General features: G+C 36.4%; 1 protein-coding gene across 2 annotated transcripts in view; it reads left to right on the top strand.

The window, feature by feature from the left end:
- The window catches only part of RBL2 (RB transcriptional corepressor like 2), a 48,680-nt gene that overhangs the window by 14,210 nt on the left and 9,175 nt on the right, over window positions 1-25,295 (top strand). For both annotated transcript variants that reach the window (XM_068529414.1, XM_068529415.1), the window contains 14 exons: window positions 209-395; window positions 7,468-7,634; window positions 9,813-9,922; window positions 10,639-10,742; window positions 11,838-11,975; window positions 13,445-13,609; window positions 14,128-14,239; window positions 16,813-17,082; window positions 17,282-17,562; window positions 17,663-17,839; window positions 22,266-22,337; window positions 23,080-23,185; window positions 24,155-24,360; window positions 24,979-25,143. In XM_068529414.1, coding sequence (XP_068385515.1) covers window positions 209-395; window positions 7,468-7,634; window positions 9,813-9,922; window positions 10,639-10,742; window positions 11,838-11,975; window positions 13,445-13,609; window positions 14,128-14,239; window positions 16,813-17,082; window positions 17,282-17,562; window positions 17,663-17,839; window positions 22,266-22,337; window positions 23,080-23,185; window positions 24,155-24,360; window positions 24,979-25,143 — 2,260 coding nt within the window. The remainder of the gene's footprint in view (window positions 1-208; window positions 396-7,467; window positions 7,635-9,812; window positions 9,923-10,638; window positions 10,743-11,837; window positions 11,976-13,444; window positions 13,610-14,127; window positions 14,240-16,812; window positions 17,083-17,281; window positions 17,563-17,662; window positions 17,840-22,265; window positions 22,338-23,079; window positions 23,186-24,154; window positions 24,361-24,978; window positions 25,144-25,295) is intronic.

The following is a 25,295-nucleotide window of genomic DNA, read 5'->3' as shown; positions in this document are numbered from 1 at the left end:
GCATAATGGAGCAAGCTTGCATTTTATACTCCTCAGTTTTTATAATTAACAGTGATCCCACTAAAACTTAACTTTCACAAAATTATTAGAATTTTTCGTAAATGAAAAAAATGAAACAAGTAGCCTAAAACAACTGAAATGGCGGTTCTGTGAGCATACATTTTTGGCAGTTCTGTGAGCATACATTTTGCCTATTTTTTCCCTGTAGTAAAGCCATCAATAAGGCCTATGAGGAGTATGTTTTATCTGCCGGGAATTTAGACGAGCGGATTTTTCTTGGAGAGGATGCTGGAGAGGAAATTGGCACCCTCGCAAGGTGTTTGAATACTGGTTCAGGAACAGAGACTGCTGAAAGAGTGCAGGTGAAAAACATCTTGCAGCAGCACTTTGACAAGGTGAGTTGAGCCATGCCAGAAGAGTGGAAGTACAGGAGCAGACGTGCCAGAAGTTCTATTTTATTTTGGTACTTGTGTGTGTAGGTGCGTTTTACTTGCTTCCAGTGTGAAAAAGAAAATTCACATCCTACTTATCTTAACTGAAAAAGTTATCTCTATGTTTACTGTTTTAAATTTTGTCGACCTTGACTTTCAAAATTTTTGGTTAGGTCTGAGAAAAAGAATTTAATATAAATGTAAATGAATGTGTCATGCTGATGATTGTTGGTTTTGAGAAGATGGGCCAGTAATATACAGCCCATATTGAACATAGTAAGTGTTTAGAAAATGTTGATTGGCCCAAATTGGTACCTTCATCTAAGAGACTAGAGAAACGGAGAATCTGTAGTCTTTAAGAAAGTTCTGTTAAACTGAGTTTCAGGATCATGTGTTAATTTCATGCAGACACTTAGGATGATGGCGACTAGGAGTTTCCCTTCTGTTGTGTGGTGTTCATACAGCAGAAAATAAGCAACTTCTGACAGGTGCTTCCAGAGGCAGTGTAGCTAATTCCAAGGGGTAACTCACCTGTAAGACCAGACTTAAGACTGGTTTGCTTTCTCATTCAACAAATATTCTCAAGGTATGCTGTATGCCAGATTGTGTCCTGGATACTGGGGTTATGTCAGTGAACAAAACATCTATGAATATCCTGGAATTTACTGATGGCTTGGATCTAGGGTGTGAAAAAAAAGAAAGCAGTGATGACTCCAGTTGGGTGAATGGTATAAAAGCTAAAGTCCTTACAAATGCCTAAAAAGTCTTCAGTGATCTAGCCCTGCTACCTCTCTGAATTCATCTCCCACCACTTTCCTCCTCACCCTTTCCACTCATGCCACATTAACCTCCTTTTTCATTCTTCAGATATGCCAAGCATACTCCCAGCTCAAAGCCTTTGCTCTTGCTGTTTCCTCAGCCTAGAGCATGTTTCTTCAAGATACTCATGTGGTTTACTTCCTCGCTTCCTTCAGATCTCTGATAACCTGACTACTATATAAAATAATAACCACCAGCATCCTCCCCTACCTCAGGACTTGCTTTCCCCCTTACTCTGCCATTAGTGTTCCTGTTAGTATTTATCAGTGTCTGATGGTTGGTAGGTAGGTAGGTAGAAAGAAAAAATTGTCTGAAGATAATAGATACATAGAAAGAGAGAGACAGAGAGAAAGAGAGAAAGAGAGGGAGGAAGAGAGGGAGAGAGGAAGAAAGGAAGGAAGGATAGATGGATTGTTTATTATCTGTCTCCCTGCATTAGAATATAAGCTTCATGAGGTCTATGACCAGTGTTGTATTCAGTGCTTGTAGGCATTCCATAAATATTTACTTTTGACATTTATTGAGGGGAAAGAACAAGTCTAGCGGGGCAAAAATCAAGAGTTAGAGTTATGAGCACGTTAAGGGTGAGATGTCTTTTAAATATTCTCGTAGAGGAGTTAAGTAGGCTGTTTAGAGATACAAGACGAGTGCTCACAGCAAAAGTAAGGGCTGTGTATATATATATATATATATACCCTTAGGATATATATAGTGTCATTAGGATACAGATGGCTTTTAAAGCCATGGAATTAAGAGAGGTTACCTAGTAGTATGAGTCGATAGACAGTAAAAGAGGTCTAAGGAGTTAAAGAGAGACTCTTCTTGATCAGAGTGCACAGGAAGCTTTAAGCTAAGAACTTAAACAGGGCTACCAAGAAGCCCCATGCTGACCTTGAGGACTACGGGCAGGAAGTTGTTTGTGGTCGTCGTATGTCGTTTCCTTTGTGGAAGCGCTGCTACCTGTGGGCCACGTGGTGAGATGCTGCTGGCTGCTGTTGCTTCTCCTCCCAGCAAGGCACTGGTTCATATACAGGGAAGAAGGTGGCTGTAAGAAAAGCTGTTAAATATAGGGAGAAATCTTCTGAATGTAGTTAATCTACCTAGATCATCTTATTGACCTAAAAATAATTACAGAATTAATTTCTTTGAAACAAAGTGAAAGTCTTGGCTCTACTCTTGTTTAATTCACAGAGAAAGCATATAGATTTATTTCTGTATGGTGAATTTCTGTGTTTTTCTGTATCTCATGAAACTTGAATAGTTCTGTTGCCAGGTAAAAATTGCTGGGTGTTTTTACAACTATCTCGGGAATAAGCACATTTAATACATAGGGAAATATAGTCTATTTTGAATAGTAAAAAACTCTTTAGCTATCTTAACCTTTCAGAGTTAGTTGAAAAAATTAGAAAAGATATTTTATTAGCCTATGTATTTCTTTTTTTAACATCTTTATTGGAGTATAATAGCTTTACAATGGTGTGTTAGTTTCTGCTTTATAACAAAGTGAATCAGTTATACATATACATATGTCCCCATATCTCTTCCCTCTTGCGTCTCCCTCCCTCCCACCCTCCCTATCCCACCCCTCTAGGTGGTCACAAAGCACCCAGCTGATCTCCCTGTGCTATGCTGCTGCTTCCCACTAGCTATCTATTTTACGTTTGGTAGTAAATATATGTCCATGCCACTCTCTCACTTTGTCCCAGCTTACCCTTCCCCATCCGCATATCCTCAAGTCCATTCTCTAGTAGGTCTGTGTCTTTATTCCCGTCTTGCCCCTAGGTTCTTCATGACCATTTTCTTTTTTTTTTTTTTTCAGATTCCATATATATGTGTTAGCATACGGTATTTGTTTTTCTCTTTCTGACTTACTTCACTCTGTATGACAGACTCTAGGTCCATCCACCTCACTACAAATAACTCAATTTCGTTTCTTTCTTTGGCTGAGTAATTTTCCATTGTATGTATGTGCCACATCTTCTTTATCCATTCATCTGTTGATGGACACTCAGGTTGCTTCCATGTCCTGGCTATTGTAGATAGAGCTGCAATGAACATTTTGGTTCATGACTCTTTTTGAATTATGGTTTTCTCAGGGTATATGCCCAGTAGTGGGATTGCTGGGTCATATGGTAGTTCTATTTTTAGTTTTTTAAGGAACCTCCATACTGTTCTCCATAGTGGCTGTACCAATTTACATTCCCACCAACAGTGCAAGAGTGTTCCCTTTCCTCCACACCCTCTCCAGCATTTATTGTTCCTAGATTTTTTGATGATGGCCATTCTGACCGGTGTGAGATGATATCTCATTGTAGTTTAGATTTGCATTTCTCTAATGATTAATGATGTTGAGCATTCTTTCTTGTGTTTGTTGGCAATCTGTATATCTTCTTTAGAGAAAGATCTATTTAGGTCTTCTGCCTATTTTTGGATTGGGTTCTTTGTTTTTTTGATATTGAGCTGCATGAGCTGCTTCTAAATTTTGGAGATTAATCCTTTGTCAGTTGCTTCATTTGCAAATATTTTCTCCCATTCTGAGGCTTGTCTTTTCATCTTGTTTATGGTTTCCTTTCCTGTGCAAAAGCCTTTAAGTTTTATTAGGTCCCATTTGTTTATTTTTGTTTTTATTTCCATTTCTCTAGGAGATGGGTCAAAAAGGATCTTGCTGTGATTGATGTCATAGAGTGTTCTGCCTATGTTTTCCTCTCAGAGTTTTATAGTGTCTGGCCTTACATTTAGGTCTTTAATCCATTTTGAGTTTATTTTTGTGTATGGTGTTAGGGAGTGTTCTAATTTCATTCTTTTACATGTAGCTGTCCAGTTTTCCCAGCACCACTTATAGAAGAGGCTGTCTTTTCTCCATTGTATATTCTTGCCTCCTTTATCAAAGATAAGGTGACCATATGTGCGTGGGTTTATCTCTGGGCTTTCTATCCTGTTCCATTGATCTATATTTCTGTTTTTGTGCCAGTACCATACTGTCTTGATTACTGTAGCTTTGTAGTATAGTCTGAAGTCAGGGAGCCTGATTCCTCCAGCTCCGTTTTTCTTTCTCAAGATTGCTTTGGCTATTCGGGGTCTTTTGTGTTTCCATACAAATTGTGAAATTTTTGGTTCTAGTTCTGTGAAAAATGCCATTGGTAGTTTGATAGGGATTGCATTGAATCTGTAGATTGCTTTGGGTAGTAGAGTCATTTTCACAATATTGATTCTTCCAATCGAAGAACATGGTATATCTCTCCATCTATTTGTATCATCTTTAATTTCTTTCATCAGTGTCTTATAATTTTCTGCATACAGGTCTTTTGTCTCCTTAGGTAGGTTTATTCCTAGATATTTTATTCTTTTTGTTGAAGTGGTAAATGGGAGTGTTTTCTTAATTTCACTTTCAGATTTTTCATCATTAGTGTATAAGAATGCAAGAGATTTCTTTGCATTAATTTTGTATCCTGGTACTTTACCAAATTCATTGATTAGCTCTAGTAGTTTTCTGCTAGCATCTTTAGGATTCTCTATGTATAGTATCATGTCATCAGCAAACAGTGACAGCTTTACTTCTTCTTTTCCCATTTGGATTCCTTTTATTTCTTTTTCTTCTCTGATTGCTGTGGCTAAAACTTCCAAAACTATGTTGAATAATAGTGGTGAGAGTGTGCAACCTTGTCTTGTTCCTGATCTTAGTGGAAATGGTTTCAGTTTTTCACCATTGAGGACGATGTTGGCTGTGGGTTTGTCATATATGACCTTTATTATGTTGAGGAAAGTTCCCTCTGTGCCTATTATCTGGACGGTTTTTATCATAAATGGGTGTTGAATTTTGTTGAAAGCTTTCTCTGCATTTATTGAGATGATCATATGGTTTTTCTCCTTCAATTTGTTAATATGGTGTATCACATTGATTGATTTGCGTATATTGAAGAATCCTTGCATTCCTGGGATAAACCCCACTTGATCATGGTGTATGATCCTTTTAATGTGCTGTTGGATTCTGTTTGCTAGTATTTTGTTGAGGATTTTTGCATCTATGTTCATCAGTGATATTGGCCTGTAGTTTTCTTTCTTTGTGACATCTTTGTCTGGTTTTGGTATCAGGGTGGAGCTGGCTTTGTAGAATGAGTTTGGGAGTGTTCCTCCTTCTGGCATATTTTGGAAGATTTTGAGAAGGATAGGTGTTAGCTCTTCTCTAAATGATAGAATTTGCCTGTGAAGTCATCTGGTCTTGGGCTTTTGTTTGTTGGAGGATTTTTAATCACAGTTTCAATTTCAGTGCTTGTGATTGGTCTGTTCATATTTTCCATTTCTTCCTGGTTCAGTCTCGGAAGGTTGTGCATTTCTAAGAATTTGTCCATTTCTTCCAGGTTGTCCATTCTTTTGGCATATAGTTGCTTGTAGTAATCTCTCATGATCCTTTGTATTTCAGCAGTGTCAGTTGTTACTTCTCCTTTTTCATTTCTAATTCTGTTGATTTGAGTCTTCTCCCTTTTTTCTTGATGAGTCTGGCTAATGGTTTATCAATTTTGTTTATCTTCTCAAAGAACCAGCTTTTAGTTTTATTGATCTTTGCTATCGTTTCCTTCATTTCTTTTTCATTTATTTCTGATCTGATCTTTTTGATTTCTTTCCTTCTGCTAACTTTGGGGTTTTTTAATTCTTCTTTCTCTAATTGCTTTAGGTGTAAGGTTAGGTTGTTTATTTGAGATGTTTCTTGTTTCTTGAGGTAGGATTGTATTGCTATAAACTTCCCTCTTAGAACTGCTTTTGCTGCATCCTATAGGTTTTGGGTCGTCGTGTTTTCATTGTCACTTGTTTCTAGGTATTTTTTTATTTCCTCTGTGATTTCTTCAGTGATCTCTTGGTTATTAAGTAGTGTATTGTTTAGCCTCCATGTGTTTGTATTTTTTACAGATCTTTTCCTGTAATTGATATCTAGTGTCATAGCGTTGTGGTCGGAAAAGATACTTGATACGATTTCAGTTTTCTTAAATTTATAGCCTATGTATTCATGCTTAAATTCTTGACGTTAAGTTATATTTTTTTCATATTTGTGTTCAAGAATTTCACTTAAACTTATTTCTCTGAAGATCTGTCTGCTTTGGGGGGAAAAACTGTGATAGGTTCTAGTAACTAAAGGTAAAGAAGGGCAAGAAGACTGAAGAAGGCTATTCTGCATCAGGTTGTATTCTGCATCTAAGAATGTTTGTTTTATCCTCTCTGTGAAGCAAATTTGATTATTTTTTATTTTTTTATAAATTAATTAATTAATTTATTTTTGGCTGTGTTGGGTCTTCATTGCTGCGCGTGGGCTTTCTCTAGTTGTGGCGAGCTGGGGCTACTCTTTTTTGCATTTTGTGGGCTTCTCATTGTGGTGGCTTCTCTTGTTGTGGAGCATGGGCTCTAGGCGCGCGGGCTTCAGTAGTTGTGGCACGTGGGCTCAGTAGTTGTGGCTCACAGGCTCTAGAGCGCAGGCTCAGTAGTTGTGGCGCATGGGCTTAGTTGCTCCGCGGCATGTGGGATCTTCCCGGGCCAGGGCTTGAACCCATGTCCCCTGCATTGGCAGGCGGATTCTTAACCATTGTGCCACCAGGGCAGTCCAAATCTGATTATTTAGATGAGCTTTTGTTAAATCATGGATTTCATTTGGGCCAGATTTATTCTCAGCTTTCTTTTGTCAGTCTTTGAGTAATTACAAAAATAGCAGTAGATGGGAACAGTGAAATTCTGTTTGTCAGAGATAGCCTTAATATTTTCATGCTTATTTTTGCCTTCAAGCTTAAGTTTTGAAGGAGGAATAATAGGGAACTATGCCTTATCTTAAACATTTAACCTTTTTTTTAATTTTTACTTTTTTTTTTTGGCTGTGCCACCCAGTGTGGTTGGTGGGATCTTAGTTCCCTGACCAGGGATTGAAACTGGGCCCTCGGCAGTGAAAGTGTGGAGTCCTAACCACTGGACCGCCAGGGAATTCCCATAAACATTTAACTTTTAAGAGACAAACTTCTTAGTTGGCTAAAGTGCAGATTGTCCTTTCACACAATTTCACATGGGTAGTGGTGGCTCTTGGTGGTGTAACATTTAAATTCCAAGAATGGTGACAGAAATCACTAATATTTATTGATAATATAAAGTTCTGATTAGCTTGAAATTCCCATTCATGAAGTAACTGAAAGTAATTTAGGTCTTTTTGACCTAAAATAATGTTCTTTTTCCTCCTCTGTAGTCTAAAGCACTTAGGATCTCTACCCCTCTTACTGGTGTGAGGTACATTAAGGGTAACAGCCCTTGTGTGACTCCAGTTTCTACAGCTACACATAGCTTGAGTCGTCTTCACACCATGCTCACAGGCCTCAGGAATGCACCAAGTGAGAAACTGGAACAGATTCTAAGGTTAGTTTGAGCCCTTCTTGCCTTCTAAGATTTGGTTGTTGACTGTTTTCCAATTTTCTATTTTAATTTTTCACCCTTTGTGCCTTAATTCACCCATTGATAATTTTATATCAATTGCATGCTCAGTTCTGTTGTTAGTCCTTAGAGGACATAGCAATATAAAACATGTGAATAGAAAATGACCCTTTTTTTCTCAGTATCTTAGTCTTCTTGGGCTGCTATAACAGAATATGGTAGACTGCTTATAAACAACAGAAATAAATTTCTCACAGTTCTAGAGGCTGGAAGTCCAAGATCAAGGTGCTAACAGATTCAGTGTCTGGTGAGGACTGCTTCCTGGTTTATAGATAGCTGTCTTTTGCTGTGTCCTCATGTAGCAGAAGGAGGCAAAGGAGCTCTATAGGGTCTCCTTTATAAGGGCTCTAATTCCATTCATGAGGACTCCACCCTCATGACCTAATCCCTCCCAAATGCCCCACCTCCATACACCATCACATTGGGGATTAGATTTGAACATATGAATTTGGGGCAAGGGGTAAGGAGGGGGGCAACACAAACATTCAGTCCATACCTCTCAGATTTTTTTTAACATAGTTCAGGAGATAGTCACTAATAACACTAGACACTGTGGAATAAAGCACCAAACTATCTATTGCCAGTTGTTCTCTCTTAAGATTTCAGGGAAGCGGGGGATCTGTAAAGATGGGTGTTTGTCAAAGGGCTTCAGGAAGAGGATTGGACCTGAGCACATTTCTGAAGGGTTGGTCAGATTTGAAAAGATAGCCAGTTAGATTCATAACCAATGTAAAACCACTGTAACTTTCTAAGTTTTATAAAACACCCTTAGCCTGAAAAGGAAGTCAACTACCTTTAGTTCCTTTGATCTGTCTGATACTAGTAGGAATATCAGGGAGTGTTAGTGAAAAACACAATAGACTGAATTTCATTACCTGTGCATAATTTTTGGTAAATTTATTTGACAAAATTACCTCCAAGACTGCTCCTGTTCCTAAAAATTTATGATTTAATGATGTAGACTCTATAGGAGCCAATTTGATTTCTGGTGGTATGGTGTAAGAAAGCCCTGTATAAACATACCATAATTTCCCACTCATAGCTAGACTCATTAAATACCAAGACTGACTAATTTTCCTGTACATTTTCATGAAGTCTACTTTATTCATAAACTTGATTGTGATTGACACCCAACAGGGTTTGTCTGTATGGCCTCTTCCTAAGTCATATTTCTCAGATGGACCTTGTTTACCTAGAATTCAGAAGCATTTTATAAATACATTTTAGAAGCCTGTCTTAAATGTTATGTCTTCCAGATCTCTTTACAGTCTCTAACTAGGAGTAACAGCTTCTTTAATCTTAAATAACCATTAGTGGAGTTAAATATTGCCAGTAGATACTAGGTAAAACCAAAGGGTCCTGTTTTTGTAACCTGTGTGTATGTTCATAAATAACATTCTGCTTGCATATGATATTCAGTAGCCATCTCTACCAGGATTATAATTGATTATATTTCCTTTATAATTTTCTAAACTTGCTGCATTTTTACAGAGAATATTTGTTTATGATCGAGATAAAGACATAGTTGTTACAAAAGCCCACATGGTGATCATCTGTATTATGCTTCTGCATTGAACATATATTGCCTTTCCAGTAAAAAAAAAAAAAAAAAAAAAAAAAAATCAATGAAATAAACTTCATTTTGGAGGAAAAAATGTAGAATGCCAGTAATGATTTATGTAAGTTTGTTGTAGTATAGATCATATACCCTTCATTCCATTTTCTTCTAGGAGTTCTTAATAAGAGTTGTACTGCCCTCTAGGGAAACAGTTGAGGGCAATTTTGTTTGTCATCAGTGATTGCAGATGTGTAGGCTCGGTGGGTCACGCACATCAAATAGGCACCGGTCAAAGTTGCTAAACTTAACTGCAGTAAAAGGTACAGCTCCATGAAAGAAATATTTTTTCATTCAAATGGTAATACTAACACCTTTGATAAGGAATTATGGGATCTCCTGGATTAATAGGGAAGTGTATAGTTTCTGTTTGAAGTATTTTATATTTACAGGTTAAAATTACTCTGAAATTACAGAGTTGTAAATAGTTTATCACTTTGTGACTTGACAAAGCCTTTAAATCAGATAATTTCTTCTTATTTTTTTAGGACGTGTTCCAGAGATCCAACCCAGGCTATAGCCAACAGATTGAAAGAAATGTATGAAATATATTCTCAGCATTCCCAGCCAGATGAGGATATCAGTAATTGTGCTAAAGGTAAGTCTTAATATTATCTATATTGTTCTCATCTTTGAAATTTAACTACATGCATTCCTTTCTTGGAAACTGAGTCAGAAATATGAAGAAAAAATTTGACTTTAGACTGAGGGCCAGAACATGGATGTCCAACTTTTCTGTCAACCAACTGATTTCTGGGCCATTCTCAATAAGAGAGAAATTTTAGACTGATAATCTTTATTATGTTGGACTTCTGGCACTTTAAAAAAATCTTTGGTTTTCATTTGTAGACTGGATTTTCAGTATAGAACTATAGTGATTCTTCAAAATGTTAAGAACAAGGACAGAATATAATAGTTGTTACATGCCCAGACCCATTGGAGTTGTTTGATGTCATGAAGTATGAATACCAAGTAGGAGTGGAATAATAAACCAATTACATACCTCTTAGCATAGAGCTGCTCTATTCAAAATACAAAAAAAAAAAAAAAAAGTGTGAATCTTGATGGAGTGCTATGGCAGTTTTTATGTGCAAATTTCATTTCACAATTTTAGAAAAATTTCAGTGTTACCATGAAGAAGAAATTAAGGAATCTTAGGGATGATTGAAATAGCAACTGTAGGAAGTGCGTGTATATGAAGTGTTGGGTTGGTTTTTAAATTTTATTCTGCGGTAGGGGTTGGGATGGACCCTCACTTTCCACAATATTTATGTTCTTTGCATGTGATTTTTGTGTTTTCTATTATTTATGCAGAAATTGCCAGCAAACATTTTCGTTTTGCAGAGATGCTTTACTATAAAGTATTAGAATCTGTTATTGAGCAGGAACAAAAAAGACTGGGAGACATGGATTTATCTGTGAGTAAATAGCTAATGTACTGAGCACCACAATAAAATGTAGTTTCCTTTCAGCCCCACCCACCAAAAAAAAAGCCATTATTGAAAAAATAATATATGGCTTTGAGGGAATAAGATTGGCATCTAAGGAAACTTGTGTTCTGAGTCCTCTTACCTCCAGTCCCCTGCTTAGTGTTTCTCATTGCAGCAGTTTCTGTGGGTAGTAAGACTCTGTAGTCAAGGATTAAAACATTCAGACTTAACCTTAATTGAGGTTTTTAAATAACATAGAGTTTTAATTCAAGCCATGTATAGAATAAATTGAGTATTGACTATATAGGAATTTAACATAAATATTCAACCATTGATCTTTGGCTAAGATAATTTTTCTAGATTGTACAAGTGATATTACTTTTAATGACATCAATAAAAATAATTTTTTTTAAATTAATTTTTAAATGACATTTTAGAGAAAATTGTAAAATTGACAAATAATTGTTCTAACTCCTTGTAACTATTTACACTTATCTTATTCTATATAAAAATATGGCTGTGTATACAATGGAATGTTACTGAGCCATAAAATAGAGTGAAATTCTGCCATTTGCAGCAACATGGATGGACCTAGAGAATATTATGCTTAGTGAAATAAATCAAACAGAGAAAGAAAAATACAGTATGATATCACTTACATATGGAATGTAAAAAATATGCGAAACAGAAACAGGCTCACATATATAGAAAACAAACTTGGGTTATCAAAGGGGAGAGGGAAGGGGTAAGGGGCAAATTAGGCGTATGGGATTAACAGATACTAACTACTATGTATAAAAATAGATAAGCAACAAGGATATATTGTATAGCACAGTCAATTATAGCCATTATCTTGTAATAACTTTATTTAGAGTATAATCTGCAGAAATACTGAATCACTAGGCTGTATACCTGAAACTAATATAATATTGTAAATCAACTGTACTTCAATAAAAATAGTATATGGCTATATATGGATGTAGGAATTTAAAAGGCTGTTTTAGGACAATTTTTTTTATTTTGAAAACATACAGAAGGGTATATAAAGGTTTCTAAATGTTAAAGCTTTGTTTTTTTTAATAGGGCATTCTGGAACAAGATGCATTCCACAGATCGCTCTTGGCCTGCTGCCTTGAGGTCGTCACTTTTTCTTATAAGCCTCCTGGGAATTTTCCGTGTATTACTGAAATATTTGATGTGCCACTTTATCATTTTTACAAGGTATTTTTAAAAATCTGAAGCTGATGAGGAAATTATAGATGAGATCCACTTCCTGTGGTTAGCCATCTAATTAATTTTAATATATGAGTACATTTCTTCTATTTTTAATTACATATTTAATAATTTCCACTCTAAATGGGGAGCAGAGAAGAAATAGGAGTCTTAAGAACTATATATATTCTTTCAATGTATTATATAAACCTATTTTGTGTAAAAGTTTCATATAATTCCTCCTTTTATCTGATAAAGTCTTTTAGAATACTTTCATTTTATGAGCTAAGGAGGTTTTAGAAAAGTAGCAAACACATCACTCGCTAATCGTGATAGCAACCTTCTTTTTTTTAAAAAAATATTGACTTATTTATTTGGCTGTGTCGGGTCTTAGTTGCGACATGCGGGATCTTCGTTGCGGCATGCGAGATCTTTCATTGAGGCGTGCAGGCTCAGTAGTTGTGGTGCACGGGCTTAGTTGCCCTGTGGCACGTGGGATCTTAGTTCCCCGACCAGGGATCGAACCTGTGTCCCATGCATTGAAAGGCAGATTCTTAACCACTGGACCACCAGGGAAATCCCCACAACCTTCTTTTTTATTTTATGAAAATTAAATGAAAGTGTCTTTCAAAAAAAAAAAAAAACAACTTCTTTTCACATGTTATATAGAGGCACAGAGTTATAGCATTGATTTGGTTTCCCTCTTAATATTGATTTAGTGTATGGATTTAATTCTCCTACAGTAGTCAAAACTAATTTTTATAGTGGCATAGACTGAATGTTCAGAGTTTTTAAATGTGAAATTTTGGGACTTCCCTGGTGGCGTAGCGGTTAAGAATCTGCCTGCGAATGCAGGGGACACGGGTTCGAGCCCTGGTCCGGGAAGATCCCACCTGCCGCAGAGCAGCTAAGCCCACGAGCCACAACTACTGAGCCCGTGTGCCACATCTACTGAAGCCCGTGCGCCTAGAGCCTGTGCTCTGCAACAATAGACGCCACCGCAATGAGAAGCCCGCACGCCACAGTGAAGAGTAACCCCTGCTCACCGCAACTAGAGAAAGCCCATGTGCAGCAACAAAGACCCAATGCAGCCAAAAAGAATAATAATAAATAAATAAATTTATAAAAAAATAAATATGAAGTTTTGAGTAATGTTTCTTAATCTCAATAGACAAGGCATGTTTTTTAAAGATTTTTGAAATTTTTAAAGATTTTTGAAATGTATCACTCTACAGAAGATTTTATATAATTCATACATGCAGTTTAAATAATTATTTATAAAGATAGTGAAAGGAAGAGCAGCTGTTTCAAAATAGTATTATTCTTTAAACTAGTAATTTTTGATAAATTGACTTGTTTCTATAAATATGTAAAAAAAACTTAATTAAGTTTACCGATTTTGCTTTTGCACTTGAACAATTTTTTTTGTTAAAAAATTATTATTACTAAACAAACCAAGACATTTAAAAAAATTTCAGGTGATAGAAGTATTCATTAGAGCAGAAGATGGCCTTTGTAGAGAAGTGGTAAAACACCTTAATCAGATTGAAGAACAGATCTTGGATCATTTGGCGTGGAAACCAGAGTCTCCACTATGGGACAGAATTAGAGACAATGAAAACAGAGTTCCTACATGCGAAGAGGTTTGTGAAAAGATGTTAACCTCTTTCTATGATAAAAGTATATCAATATCTAGTCTATTCATAATTCTCTTTCACCGACCACAGTTAAACTTAGCATCTTCCTCATGAGTATGGGAGGGTAATAGCTGGGTTTAATTTGGTACAATCACCCCTATATCTAAGAGGAACCAAGAGTCAGAAATAATTTGTGACTGCCCCAGGGTTTCAGTGACAGAGTAAGACTTCAGTGTTCTTTCTTGATTTTCTAATCAGGTTTCTATACCTTAAAATGGTTGTCTAATTCTCCAAATCAGTAATGAAGGTTAATTTATATTTAGTATCCAATTATTAGGTTTGAATTTTTTAAGCCTGCCAGAATTTTTTTTAACTTCAGTGTGAAAGTGGAAAAGACAGGGGATTTTATTTAGGTGGAATAACTGATGAGCCAAGATAGTTTTCTTTTGCCTTAGATTATTATTATATTTCTAATTACAATACTTTTTTGAATAATGGCATCCTGTGTAAACATTCCCTAATAGGTCATGCCACCTCAGAACCTGGAAAGAGCGGATGAAATTTGTATTGCTGGCTCCCCTTTGACTCCCAGAAGGGTGAGTGAAGTTCGTGCTGATGCTGGAGGACTTGGAAGAAGTAAGTTTAAAATATTAAGGGAAGTATTTTGGGGCCTAGCATCTGGAGATTTAAATTCCATCTAAAACTACAAGTGAAGTTAGTAGGATGTATATAGAAGAAAATATTCTGTGCATTATAGTACCACATGGATCACTTTAATGCTTTTGAAAAATATTAAAGAACACAGGAAAATGCGTTGAAAAGTCAATTGTCTTTTAAAATAGAATGCTGTATATTAATGTGATTCCTATTTTTTAAGTGTGTTTTTTTCTATAAGCATGCAAAAGGGCTGAAATGGAAAAACCAAACTATTAATGATTATTGTTCGGTAATAGAATTCTAGGTGATTTCTGTAAATTTTTTAAGATGAATATGTATTACTTTTAAAATCGAAAGAAACAGAAAAATCTTCTTAAAGGTAGAGTGTATGATCTAATTAGGTACAGATGAGCCATTGAGTTAAGAGGACTGAATGGCCTGAGCATGTTCAGCCTTTTTTTTTTTTTTTTAGCTGCGCCTTGCAGCTTATGGGATCATAGTTCCCTGACCAGGGACTGAACCCTGGCCCTGGAAGTGAAAGCACCAAGTCCTAACCACTGGACTGCCAGGGAATTCCCAAGCATGTTCAGCTTTGACTCCTGTCAGTTGAGCAGTGCTACCCTGGTTAATACAACAGCATTGCTGGCCCTGAGGTACAGAAAAGGGAAGTTTTGCTTTTCATCTGGTTACATTTTAGGCAGTTCTTTATAACATCTGCCAGGTGCAACGTTTAAGTTTACATACTTCAGATAAAACTACTTTTAAAAAAAGCAATTCTGTAAATCCAGAGAGTTCTAAATCCTTGGATTCCATTAGAAGGATATTCTTGTTTCTAGATCAACTTTTTAATGTAATTGATAAGCACTGGCTATAGAAGAAAGATCAGTTTTAAAATGAGGACTCACTCTGTGTCAGTGCATACTCAATGAATAGGGATGATCTATGTGAAAACTTACTCATTTTTGAAAGAGGAGGCATAATGGCTTAATGGTTTATTTTTCTGCTTATTATCCACTGAGACCCATAGATCTGATAGCTGGTCTTCCTCAGTCCTATTTCTGTAGAGTTTTTCCTTCCCTAATCAATGGATTAGGACTTGACTTTAAACTTCATTTTTTTGTACTTATCACTTCTCCATTTTCATGAGGTCTTTTAATATTTTATGAGATAATGATCATAATTTGAAACACTTTTTTTTTTTTTGGCCGTGCCACGCGATATGTGGGATCCTAGTTCCCCAGCCAGGGATCAAACCTGTGTCCCCTGCGTTGGAAGCGTGGAGTCTTAACCACTGGACCGCTAGGGAAGTCCTTGAAACACTTTTTAAAAAATTTTATTGAAGTATAGTTGATTTACAATGTTGTGTTAATTTCTGCTGTATAGCAAAGTGACTCAGTTATACATAGTCTTTTTCATAATGGTTTATCACAGGATATTGAATATAGTTCCCTGTGCTATACAATAGGACCTTGTTGTTTATCCAGAGATAAGGATCATAATTAATGTATTCTTCCTAACTCTGCAGCTTTGTTCCAAATATAAATCTAGTACATTTATTTGCTTTTGTATCACCAGGAAATTATAATGTTAAGCCACAGTCTGTCAGAACTACTCCTGTCAGTCCTCTTATGAACTCCCTACATAGATTTTAATATTTAAAACCCAGTGATGTGCAGTTTTTACAGCTGGACATGGAAGAGGGAAAGGGATGCTTCTCAAAAATTCATACAGCGGTGTGAATACTTAACTATAATGGTTAACAGAGTTTCTGTGTGGGATGTTGAAAAAGCTTTGGAAAAGATGGTGGTGGTGTTTGCACAGCACTGTGAATGCAGTGCCGCTGAGCTGTACACTTAACAGCGGGTGAAATGCCAAGTCCTATGCTATATGTATTTTATCACAATTTTAGAAAGCTAGTAATATACCCAGAACCACTGAATTGTACAATTTAAGTGGGTGAAATATGTGTGAATCATATCTCAGTAAAGTTGTTTAAAAAAAAAATAAACTAAGCTTAATTGAATCCAAAACATGTATGTCCATTCTTGCTAAAGAACCAAATTGAATTTTAGTAACTTTCTACATGTAAAAAATGGCAAAGATGAAAATGCATAAAACAGGGGGTAAATGCTCCCAGATAACACATAGTAATATCAAATCCATCAAGTCTTCTTATCAAGTAGTATCTTTACAGTGAAATCACATCTTACATGAGTGTTCTGTAGAAATTGAATATGGTAGAAAATTATTTAAATTGCCCCTCAGTCCTCAGGACCCTGTGGTAGTGGAGGGCAAAGTCTAGTTTGATTTAGCAGAAGGTGGAGTGAAGAAGGGAACACTGTGAGACACATAGAGAAAAATCCTTTCTTTAAATTGTGCTCTTAATAGTATTCAGTTGAATTTTCATTCATTGAATGTAGCTATGATGTGACTCCTGTAATTTTTGTTTTTTGATTATATAGTATTTCAAACACTAATTAGTTGTGAACATCACTTCTAGGATGGAAGTCAGATCTGTCTCCTTGAGTTAAATGATTTTTTTTTAACCCTAGGCATAACGTCTCCAACCACATTATACGATAGGTACAGTTCTCCAACAGCCAGCTCTACCAGAAGGCGGCTATTTGTTGAGAATGATAGCCCCACTGATGGAGGGACACCTGGCCGCATCCCCCCACAGCCTCTAGTCAATGCTGTTCCTGTGCAGAATGTATCTGGGGAGGCTGTTTCTGTCACACCAGTTCCTGGACAGACTTTGGTCACCATGGCGACAGCCACTGTCACAGCCAACAACGGACAAACAGTGACTATTCCTGTACAAGGTAAGGAAGGCAGAGTTGAATATTGCGTTCCTTCTCTGTGGCACTTATTAGAAAGTTACTCGAGATTTGGCTGGAATGATGATATGAGAGAAGAGTTGGGGAAAGGGGTTGGGAGGGGAAATAATTGAAAACCTCTGCCTGGAGAATCTTATAGTATCAGCATTTTCTTCATGCTTTTTTTCTCTGAAACAAATTTTAGGCATTGCCAATGAAAATGGAGGAATAACATTCTTCCCAGTCCAAGTCAATGTTGGGGGGCAGGCACAAGCTGTGACTGGCTCCATCCAGCCCCTCAATGCTCAGGCCCTGGCTGGAAGCTTAAGCTCTCAACAGGTGACAGGAACGACCTTGCAAGTCCCTGGTCAGGTGGCCATTCAACAGATTTCCCCAGGTGGACAACAGCAGAAACAAGGCCTACCTTTAACCAGCAGCAACATTAGACCCAGGAAGACCAGCTCTTTATCGCTTTTCTTTAGAAAGGTAATTTTTCTAAAGAAAAATGTACCCTTACCAGTTCTAGAGCTTGGGAAATACAAGGGTTAGATAAACAAAGTTTGAGATATTTTTGTTTATCTACTAGGTTTATCACTTAGCAGGTGTCCGTCTTCGGGACCTTTGTGCTAAATTGGATATTTCAGATGAACTGAGGAAAAAAATCTGGACCTGCTTTGAATTCTCCATAATTCAGTGTCCTGAACTTATGATGGACAGACATCTGGACCAGTTGTTAATGTGTGCCATTTATGTGATGGCAAAGGTGAGTACCATTAGGAATTTAAAGGAAAAAGTAAAGATGCTACTTCCTTACTCTCAGAACACTTTTAACAGTTTTATTGAGAAAAAATTGACTCATTTAAAATGCACAGCTCAGTGGATTTTAGTACATTCATAGATATGTGTGACAATTACCACAGTCAGTTTTGGAATATGATATTCCATTGTATGAATATATGATATTTTGTTTACCATTCATCAGTAATGGACATTTAGATTATTTCTGCTTTGGGGCTATTATAAATAACGCTGCTATGAATATTTGTATACAAGTTTCTACGTGGACATCTTTTCATTTTGCTTCTGTATATACCTTGGAGTGGATTGCTGGGTCATAGGGTAAACTCTGTGTTTAACTATTTGAGTCATTGCACCATTTTAAATTTCCACTGATAGTATATGAAGGTCTTTATTTCTCCACATTCTCATCAACACTTTTTATTATCTGACTTTGTTTTTAAAAATAATTTATTGAGGCGAAACTCCCATAACATTACCCATTTTAAAACAAACGTTTCAAGTTTTAAAATTGGTAACTTTTTTCTTCTTTTTCAAGGTTTGTTTGGCTAGTCTAAATCCCTTGGAATTCTTTATGAATTTGTCAATTCTGACTTCCTTTCACAAAAAAGTCAGGTGGGGTTCAGATAGAGATTATGTTGAATCTGTAGATCAATTTGGGGAATATTGCTATCTTAACCATATTTCACTTTCTGATCAATGAACATTTGGGACCTATGCTTTTCTTTATGGGTAGTTTATTGATGGATGATTCTTTTTCTTGTTATGAGTCTATTCAGATTGTCTGTTTCTTCTAGAATCAGTTTTGGTAGTGTATGTCTTCCTAGGAATTTGTCTGTTTCCTCTGGGCTTTCTAATTTGTTGGCACACAGTTGTTCATAATATTCCTTTTAGTCCTTTTTTATTCTTTGTCAGTAGTAATTTAACAATCTCTCTTTTTATCTTGGTCATTGTTGCTGAAGGTTTATCAATTTTGTTGATTTTGTCAAAGATCGAGATTTTGGTTTCATTTATTATTATATGCTCTAATCTTTATTATTCCCTTCTTTTTGCTTGCTTTAGGCTTAGTTTTGGTTTTTTTTGTTTTGTTTTGTTTTGTTTTTCCTGGCTGTGCCACACGGCTGGTGGGATCTTAGTTCCCTGATCAGGGATCGAACCCAGGCCCTTGGCAGTGAAAGCGCCGAGTCCTAACCCCTGGACCGCCAGGGAATTCCCTAGGCTTAGTTTTTGCTCTTCTTTTTTCAGTGTCTGAAGATGAATGGTTAGGTAATTAATCTTTCTTCTTTTTTACTATCGGCATTTAAGAGCTATAAATTTCCCTCTAAGCACTGCTTTAGCTGCATCTCATAAGTTATGGTATGTTGTGTCTTCATTTTCATTCATCTCAAAGTGTTTTCTAATTTCTCTTTTGATTTGACTTACTGGTTATCTAGGTGTGTTAATTTCAACATATTTGTGAGTTTCCCAAATTTCTGTTAATGATTTATAGTTTCAATCCATTGTGGTCAAAAAACACACTTTGTATTAATCACTTCAATCCTTTCAAATTTATTGAAGTTTCGTAGCCTAGCAAAAATGGAGAATGTTCAATGTGCACTTGAGAAGAATGTATATTCTGTTGTTGGGTGGAGTGTTCTATAGATGTCTGCAAGGTTTTTTAGTGTTTTTTATAGTGTTAAAGTCTTCTGTTTCTTTGTTGATCTTCTATCTAGTATCCATCCATTATTGAAAGTGGGGTATTGAACTCTCTAAATATTATTATTGAATTGCCTATTTCTCCCTTCATTTCTGTCAGTTTTTACTTCATATATTTTGGTACTCTGTTATTAGGTGCATGTGTGTTTTTAATTGTTGTACCTGTCTGATGGATTGACCCTTCATCATTATGAAATGTCCCTTTTTATCTCTAGTAACTTTTGTTTTTTGTTTTAAAGTCTGTTTTGTAGTGTGATATTTGTATAGCCACTCAGCTTTCTTAGGGTTGCTGTTTGCATGATATACCTTCTTTCCATCATTTTCTTTCATATCTGTTTGTTTTAATGTAAAGTGTGTCTCATATACGGAGTATAGTTGGATCTCTTTTTTTATCTAGTCTGACAATTTCTGCCTTTGATTTTGTTGTTTAATCCATTCATATTTAACATTATTGTTGTAACTGGATTTACATTTGTCATTTTCCTTTTTGTTTTTTATATATGTCTCATGTCTTTCAGATACTCTCTTCCTCCTTTACTGCTTTCATTTTCACGTGCATTCATGGCATTTTAATTTCAGTGATGACTTTTTAACTTTTTTTTTCTTAGTGGTTTCTTTGGGGCTTACCATATACTTTTTTTTTTTTTTGCTCTATCTCCCCCCTTTTTTTGCCCCATCTTTATTGTATATAGTTGACATATCACATTGTGTAAGTATAAAATGTACAGTGTGATGATTTGATACACGTATATATTGCATTATGATTACCACCCAGCTACTTTTTCTTGGTAGTAAGAATATTTAAGATCAACTCTCTTAGCAACTCTCAAGTATACAATTCAGTTTGTTAACTATAGTCATCATGCTGCAAATTAGTTCCCCAAAATTTATTCATCTTATAACTGGAAATCTGTACCCTTCAATCAGCATCTCCCCACTTCCTCCAACCCCCACATATACATCTTTACTTATGAAAACCAGCTTCAAATTTATACTAACTGAATTCCAGTGAGATATAGAAGTGTTACTTCTATGTAACTGTTTCCTTTTTGTTATATTGTGGTAGTATTGTTATACATATTTATCCATAAATGTTATAAATTCAAAAACACATTGTTATTATTTAATATTTTTATGACTTTTAAAGGAGCTGAGAGAAGAAAGGAGTGCAAGTATTTATTTATAGCTTTTATCATATTAACCTTATTTACCATTTACTTATTTACCTTATTTCTCTCTTGGTTCCTGGGGACTTGAGTTGTCATCTGGAGTCATTTCCTTAGCCTAGAATAGCTTTCCTCCTAATCTCCTCCTTTGTGCTGTTTTTGGCAAATATATATATCACGTTTCTTCATGTATGTATGTTGTTTTATACAATTAAAAAAAAAATCAGTTAAGAGAAGAAATAGGCATTTTATACTGTCTTTCCAGTTACATAACGATCTTTACCATTGCTCTTTGTTTTTTCACGTGTATTGAATTACTGTGTGGGGTCACTTAACTTCTATTTTTTTATTTAATTTAATTTAATTTATTTATTTAATCTATTTATTTGGCTGTGTTGGGTCTTCGTTGCTGCGCGTGGGCTTTCTCTAGTTGCGGCGAGCGGGGGCTGCTTTTCATTGCAGTGCACGGGCTTCTCACTGCGGTGGCTTCTCTTGTTGTGGAGCACAGGCTCTAGGCGCGTGGGCTCAGTAGTTGTGGTGCATGGGCTTAGTTGCTCCGCAGCATGTGGAATCTTCCTGGACCAGGGCTTGAACCCGTGTCCCCTGCATTGGCAGGTGGATTCTTAACCACTGCACCACCAGGGAAGTCCTGGGGTCACTTACTTTTAGTATGAAGAACTTTCCTTCGTATTTTCATGTAAGATGGTTCTGCTAGCAGCATATTTTCTTTCTTAATGTTTATGTGAGATTGTATTTATTTCACTTTCATTTATGAAAGATAACTTTGTTGGATACTGGATTCTTAGTTTTTACTTTGTCCATCGTCTCATAGCCTCCATAGTTTCTAATGAGAAGTTTTCTGTTACTTTATCAGAGTTTCCTAGTAAGCAAAAAGTTGCTTTTCTCTTGATGCTTCCAAGATATTCTCCCTTTCTTTGGCATTCAGCTTTTTTACTGTATGTCTTGGTATGGAGCTCTTTGCATTTGTCCTACTTGGAATTTGTTAAAATTCGTGGATATGTAGATTGTTTTTAAAATAAATTTGGGAATGTTTCAGCCTTTATTTCTTTGAACATTTCTTTCAGCTTCTCTCCCTCCCCTCCTTCTGGTACTCCCACACTCTCTTGGTGTGCCACATTTCTCTGAAGCTCTGTTCATTTTTCCTCATTCTTTTTTTTTTCTCTGTTCTTTGGATTGCACAACTCCATCTTCAGGTTTGCTAAATGTTTTTTGCCAGTTGAAATCTAGTCTTTCATTCCTCTGATGAATTTTTTGTTACTATAATTTTTTATTCTAGGTCTTGGCTCAAATACCATTTATTCCCTCTGTCGTTACCGAATTTTAGTAGATTTTCTTGAATACATATTTCTTCATTTGTTATATGCCTTTTAGGGCCATTTCCAGAGGCTTTAAATGATTGTTTTTTAATATAATTTTCACCAGTGTCACTGGGGAGCAGGTTCACGGACCATCTCATAGTATTATGCTGGAAGTCAAATTCTCTCTCAGAGTACTCTTATTCTTTGCCAGGTCACAAAAGAAGACAAGTCCTTCCAGAATATTATGCGTTGCTATAGGACTCAGCCACAGGCCCGGAGCCAGGTAACTTACTACATTTTCTCTCATGGTTGAAAATAAAGATCAGAGTCTTTGAGGCATACAAAAAAGTTAACTACAGTTGATTCTGTGGCCTTTTCTCCAGGATAAAAAAACTAAGATTCTACTTTAAGGGAAGTCTTGATTTTAATCTTATTTAATTATTGATAGACAGCAACACATCTTGATTAACAGACAGCTACACATCTTGATTAGTTTAAGTTCTCTTTTCGCCAAAAGGTAATGATGTGAAATAATTGATTCCTTTTTAATTCAGATAGTCACAAGATAGATGTAAATTAGGAAGCTGTTTGGATTCTGTGTCACCTTGAATTCAGTCTGGTTTAGGAAACATAATGCTGTACATTTAACCAAAACAGCATTAAGTGACATTTTAAAACTCATTTTACCTTTAATGCTATTCATTTGTTTCAAGAGGTAGGTAGGTATGTGAGATCTTTGTATTGATATTTGACTTAGAATGACTTGATTTTACAATTGGATATTATTACTGCTCTGTAGTACTGTAGGCAGTACTTGGAAGTTGAAGCCTGACAGGCCCTGATGTAAATCCTGTATCTGTTATTTAATAGATATGTAACCTTGGCTGCATTTATTAACCTCCCCTGAGCAGGAAAACTATTACTATATGGAGTTGTGAGAATTAAATAACATGTCAAAGTCACATAGTCCAGGATGTGCTCAATAAATAACTCGTTTCTGTTCCCTTCTCATGACCTGTCTAAAGGTATATAGAAGTGTTTTGATAAAAGGGAAAAGGAAAAGAAGAAATTCTGGCAGCAGTGATAGCAGAAGTCATCAGAATTCTCCAACAGAACTAAACAAAGACAGAAGTAAGTGGGATCTTTATGAACTTAAAAAATGAAATTAAGAGCTTCTTTTATTTTTCAGGCCTAGGACTAAGGATTAATAAATTAAATTACTGTTGTAGAAACTATGAAAATATTTTATTGGCAAAAGATTTGTTGGGCAATAAACCAAATTCTAAATTTAGTCACAGAGCTGTTTGTCCTTTATCCCATGGCTTTGAGGCACATTGTGCATAACATTTTTCTCTAGAGGGATTAGCGAAGGATGGAGAAGGCAGGCATTTGTTGACTTGAATTTGAGAAAAATGTGGCATGTCAACAGAAACCATGCTATGGAAACACCATCTTGAATTGTTGGTTTATACCACTTAATGCAGGGCTCAGGTCCTAGAAAGCTTGGTGTAAATTAAAACTAGTCAGTAAGCCCTTGCTACATTAATAGCAAGGTAGTACAGTTAGTATTTTTTTAAAATTAATTAATTTCTTTTTGGCTGCACTGGGTCTTCGTTGCTGCACGTGGGCTTTCTCTAGTTGCCGCGAGCTGGGGCTACACTTCGTTGCGGTGCATGGGCTTCTCATTGCGGTGGCTTCTCTTGTTGCGGAGCACGGGCGCTAGGCACGCGGGCTTCAGTAGTTGTGGTGCGTGGGCTCAGTAGTTATGGCTTGCGGGATCTAGAGCGCAGGCTCAGTAGTTGTGGCGCATGGGCTTAGTTGCTCCGCGGCATGTGGGATCTTCCTGGACCAGGGCTCGAACCCTTGTCCCCTGCATTGGCAGGCGGATTCTTAACCACTGCGTCACCAGGGAAGCCCTAAAGTTAGTATCTAATATCTTATCTGTGCTTTGCTCCTTGGTATGAAGAATGAGTGCCCATTTGCTGCTATTCAGTAAGTAGAGCAGGTAGCCGTTCACCCTTATCTTACTGAATTTTCTTTTTAAAAGCAATCTGCAGTAGCAGTCTTCCTGTTTAACACTTTTTGTTCCACCGGTTATAGCCAGTAGAGACTCCAGTCCTGTCATGAGGTCAAGCAGCACCTTGCCAGTTCCACAGCCTAGCAGTGCCCCTCCTACACCTACTCGTCTCACAGGTGCCAACAGTGATGTGGAAGAGGAGGAGAGGGGAGACCTTATTCAGTTCTACAACAACATCTACATAAAACAAATTAAAACATTTGCCATGAAGTACTCACAGGCAAATGCAGTAAGTTTGATGAGGATTATTTCACACTTTTTTCACTTGTGAGGAATGAGGAATCACTTATGTTTGAGCTGCTTCTGTGTAAACTAGTTTTACAAATAATTCTTTTTGTTAAGTAAGACTAAGGAAGTCTCTAACAGAAATAATGTGCTTAACCAACATAATTTCTACTGTTGTGAAGCATTAAACAAGAATAAGATGATATTTGGATTCCCTACAAAGTATAGTAATATGAGACAGATTGCATAGGTTCAAATTATCCAAAACTTACCAGTTGTGGTGACCCTGCAAGTTATTTAACTCCCTCTGTACCTTGTTTCCTCATATATAAAATGGGACTAGAAGTAGTAGTCCCATAGGGCTGTTGTGAGGATTAAATGACATCATGTATTTAAAATGCTTAAAACAGTGACTGGCACAAAGAAAGCACTTAGATGTTTGCTATTTGTGTGGTTTTCTTTAGGTTTAATTTTTGCCGCTAATACATCACTATCTACCATTCATAAAGCTACTGGTTTATGATACCTCTTCACTCTTTCAATAAAAATAACCATTTTCAAAAACAAGCACCTGGTTAGAAATTTTCGTTTACCTTTCTTAGAAATTTTTTTTGTTAAACAGATGGACGCTCCTCCACTCTCTCCCTATCCGTTTGTAAGAACAGGCTCTCCTCGCCGAATACAGTTGTCTCAAAATCATCCTGTGTACATATCCCCGCATAAAAATGAAGCAATGCTTTCTCCTCGAGAAAAGATTTTCTACTACTTCAGCAACAGTCCTTCAAAGGTGAGCCTAATATAAATCTTGTCCTTTACTAACCCCAAAATGCTTAGGATTCTAGAAACAGGGTTGTTGGGAAACCCTCAGTACTCACACGAATGATGGGATCTGTCAAGGAAGAGTGACCAGTAAGTCCCAAAGCAGCAAAAAACAAGGGT

Source organism: Eschrichtius robustus, chromosome 19 (genome assembly GCF_028021215.1).
Source record: "Eschrichtius robustus isolate mEscRob2 chromosome 19, mEscRob2.pri, whole genome shotgun sequence".
Taxonomy (NCBI): Eukaryota; Metazoa; Chordata; class Mammalia; order Artiodactyla; family Eschrichtiidae; genus Eschrichtius; species Eschrichtius robustus.
Note: the sequence above shows the minus strand (reverse complement) of the source record. Positions and strands in the feature narration are given on the sequence as shown.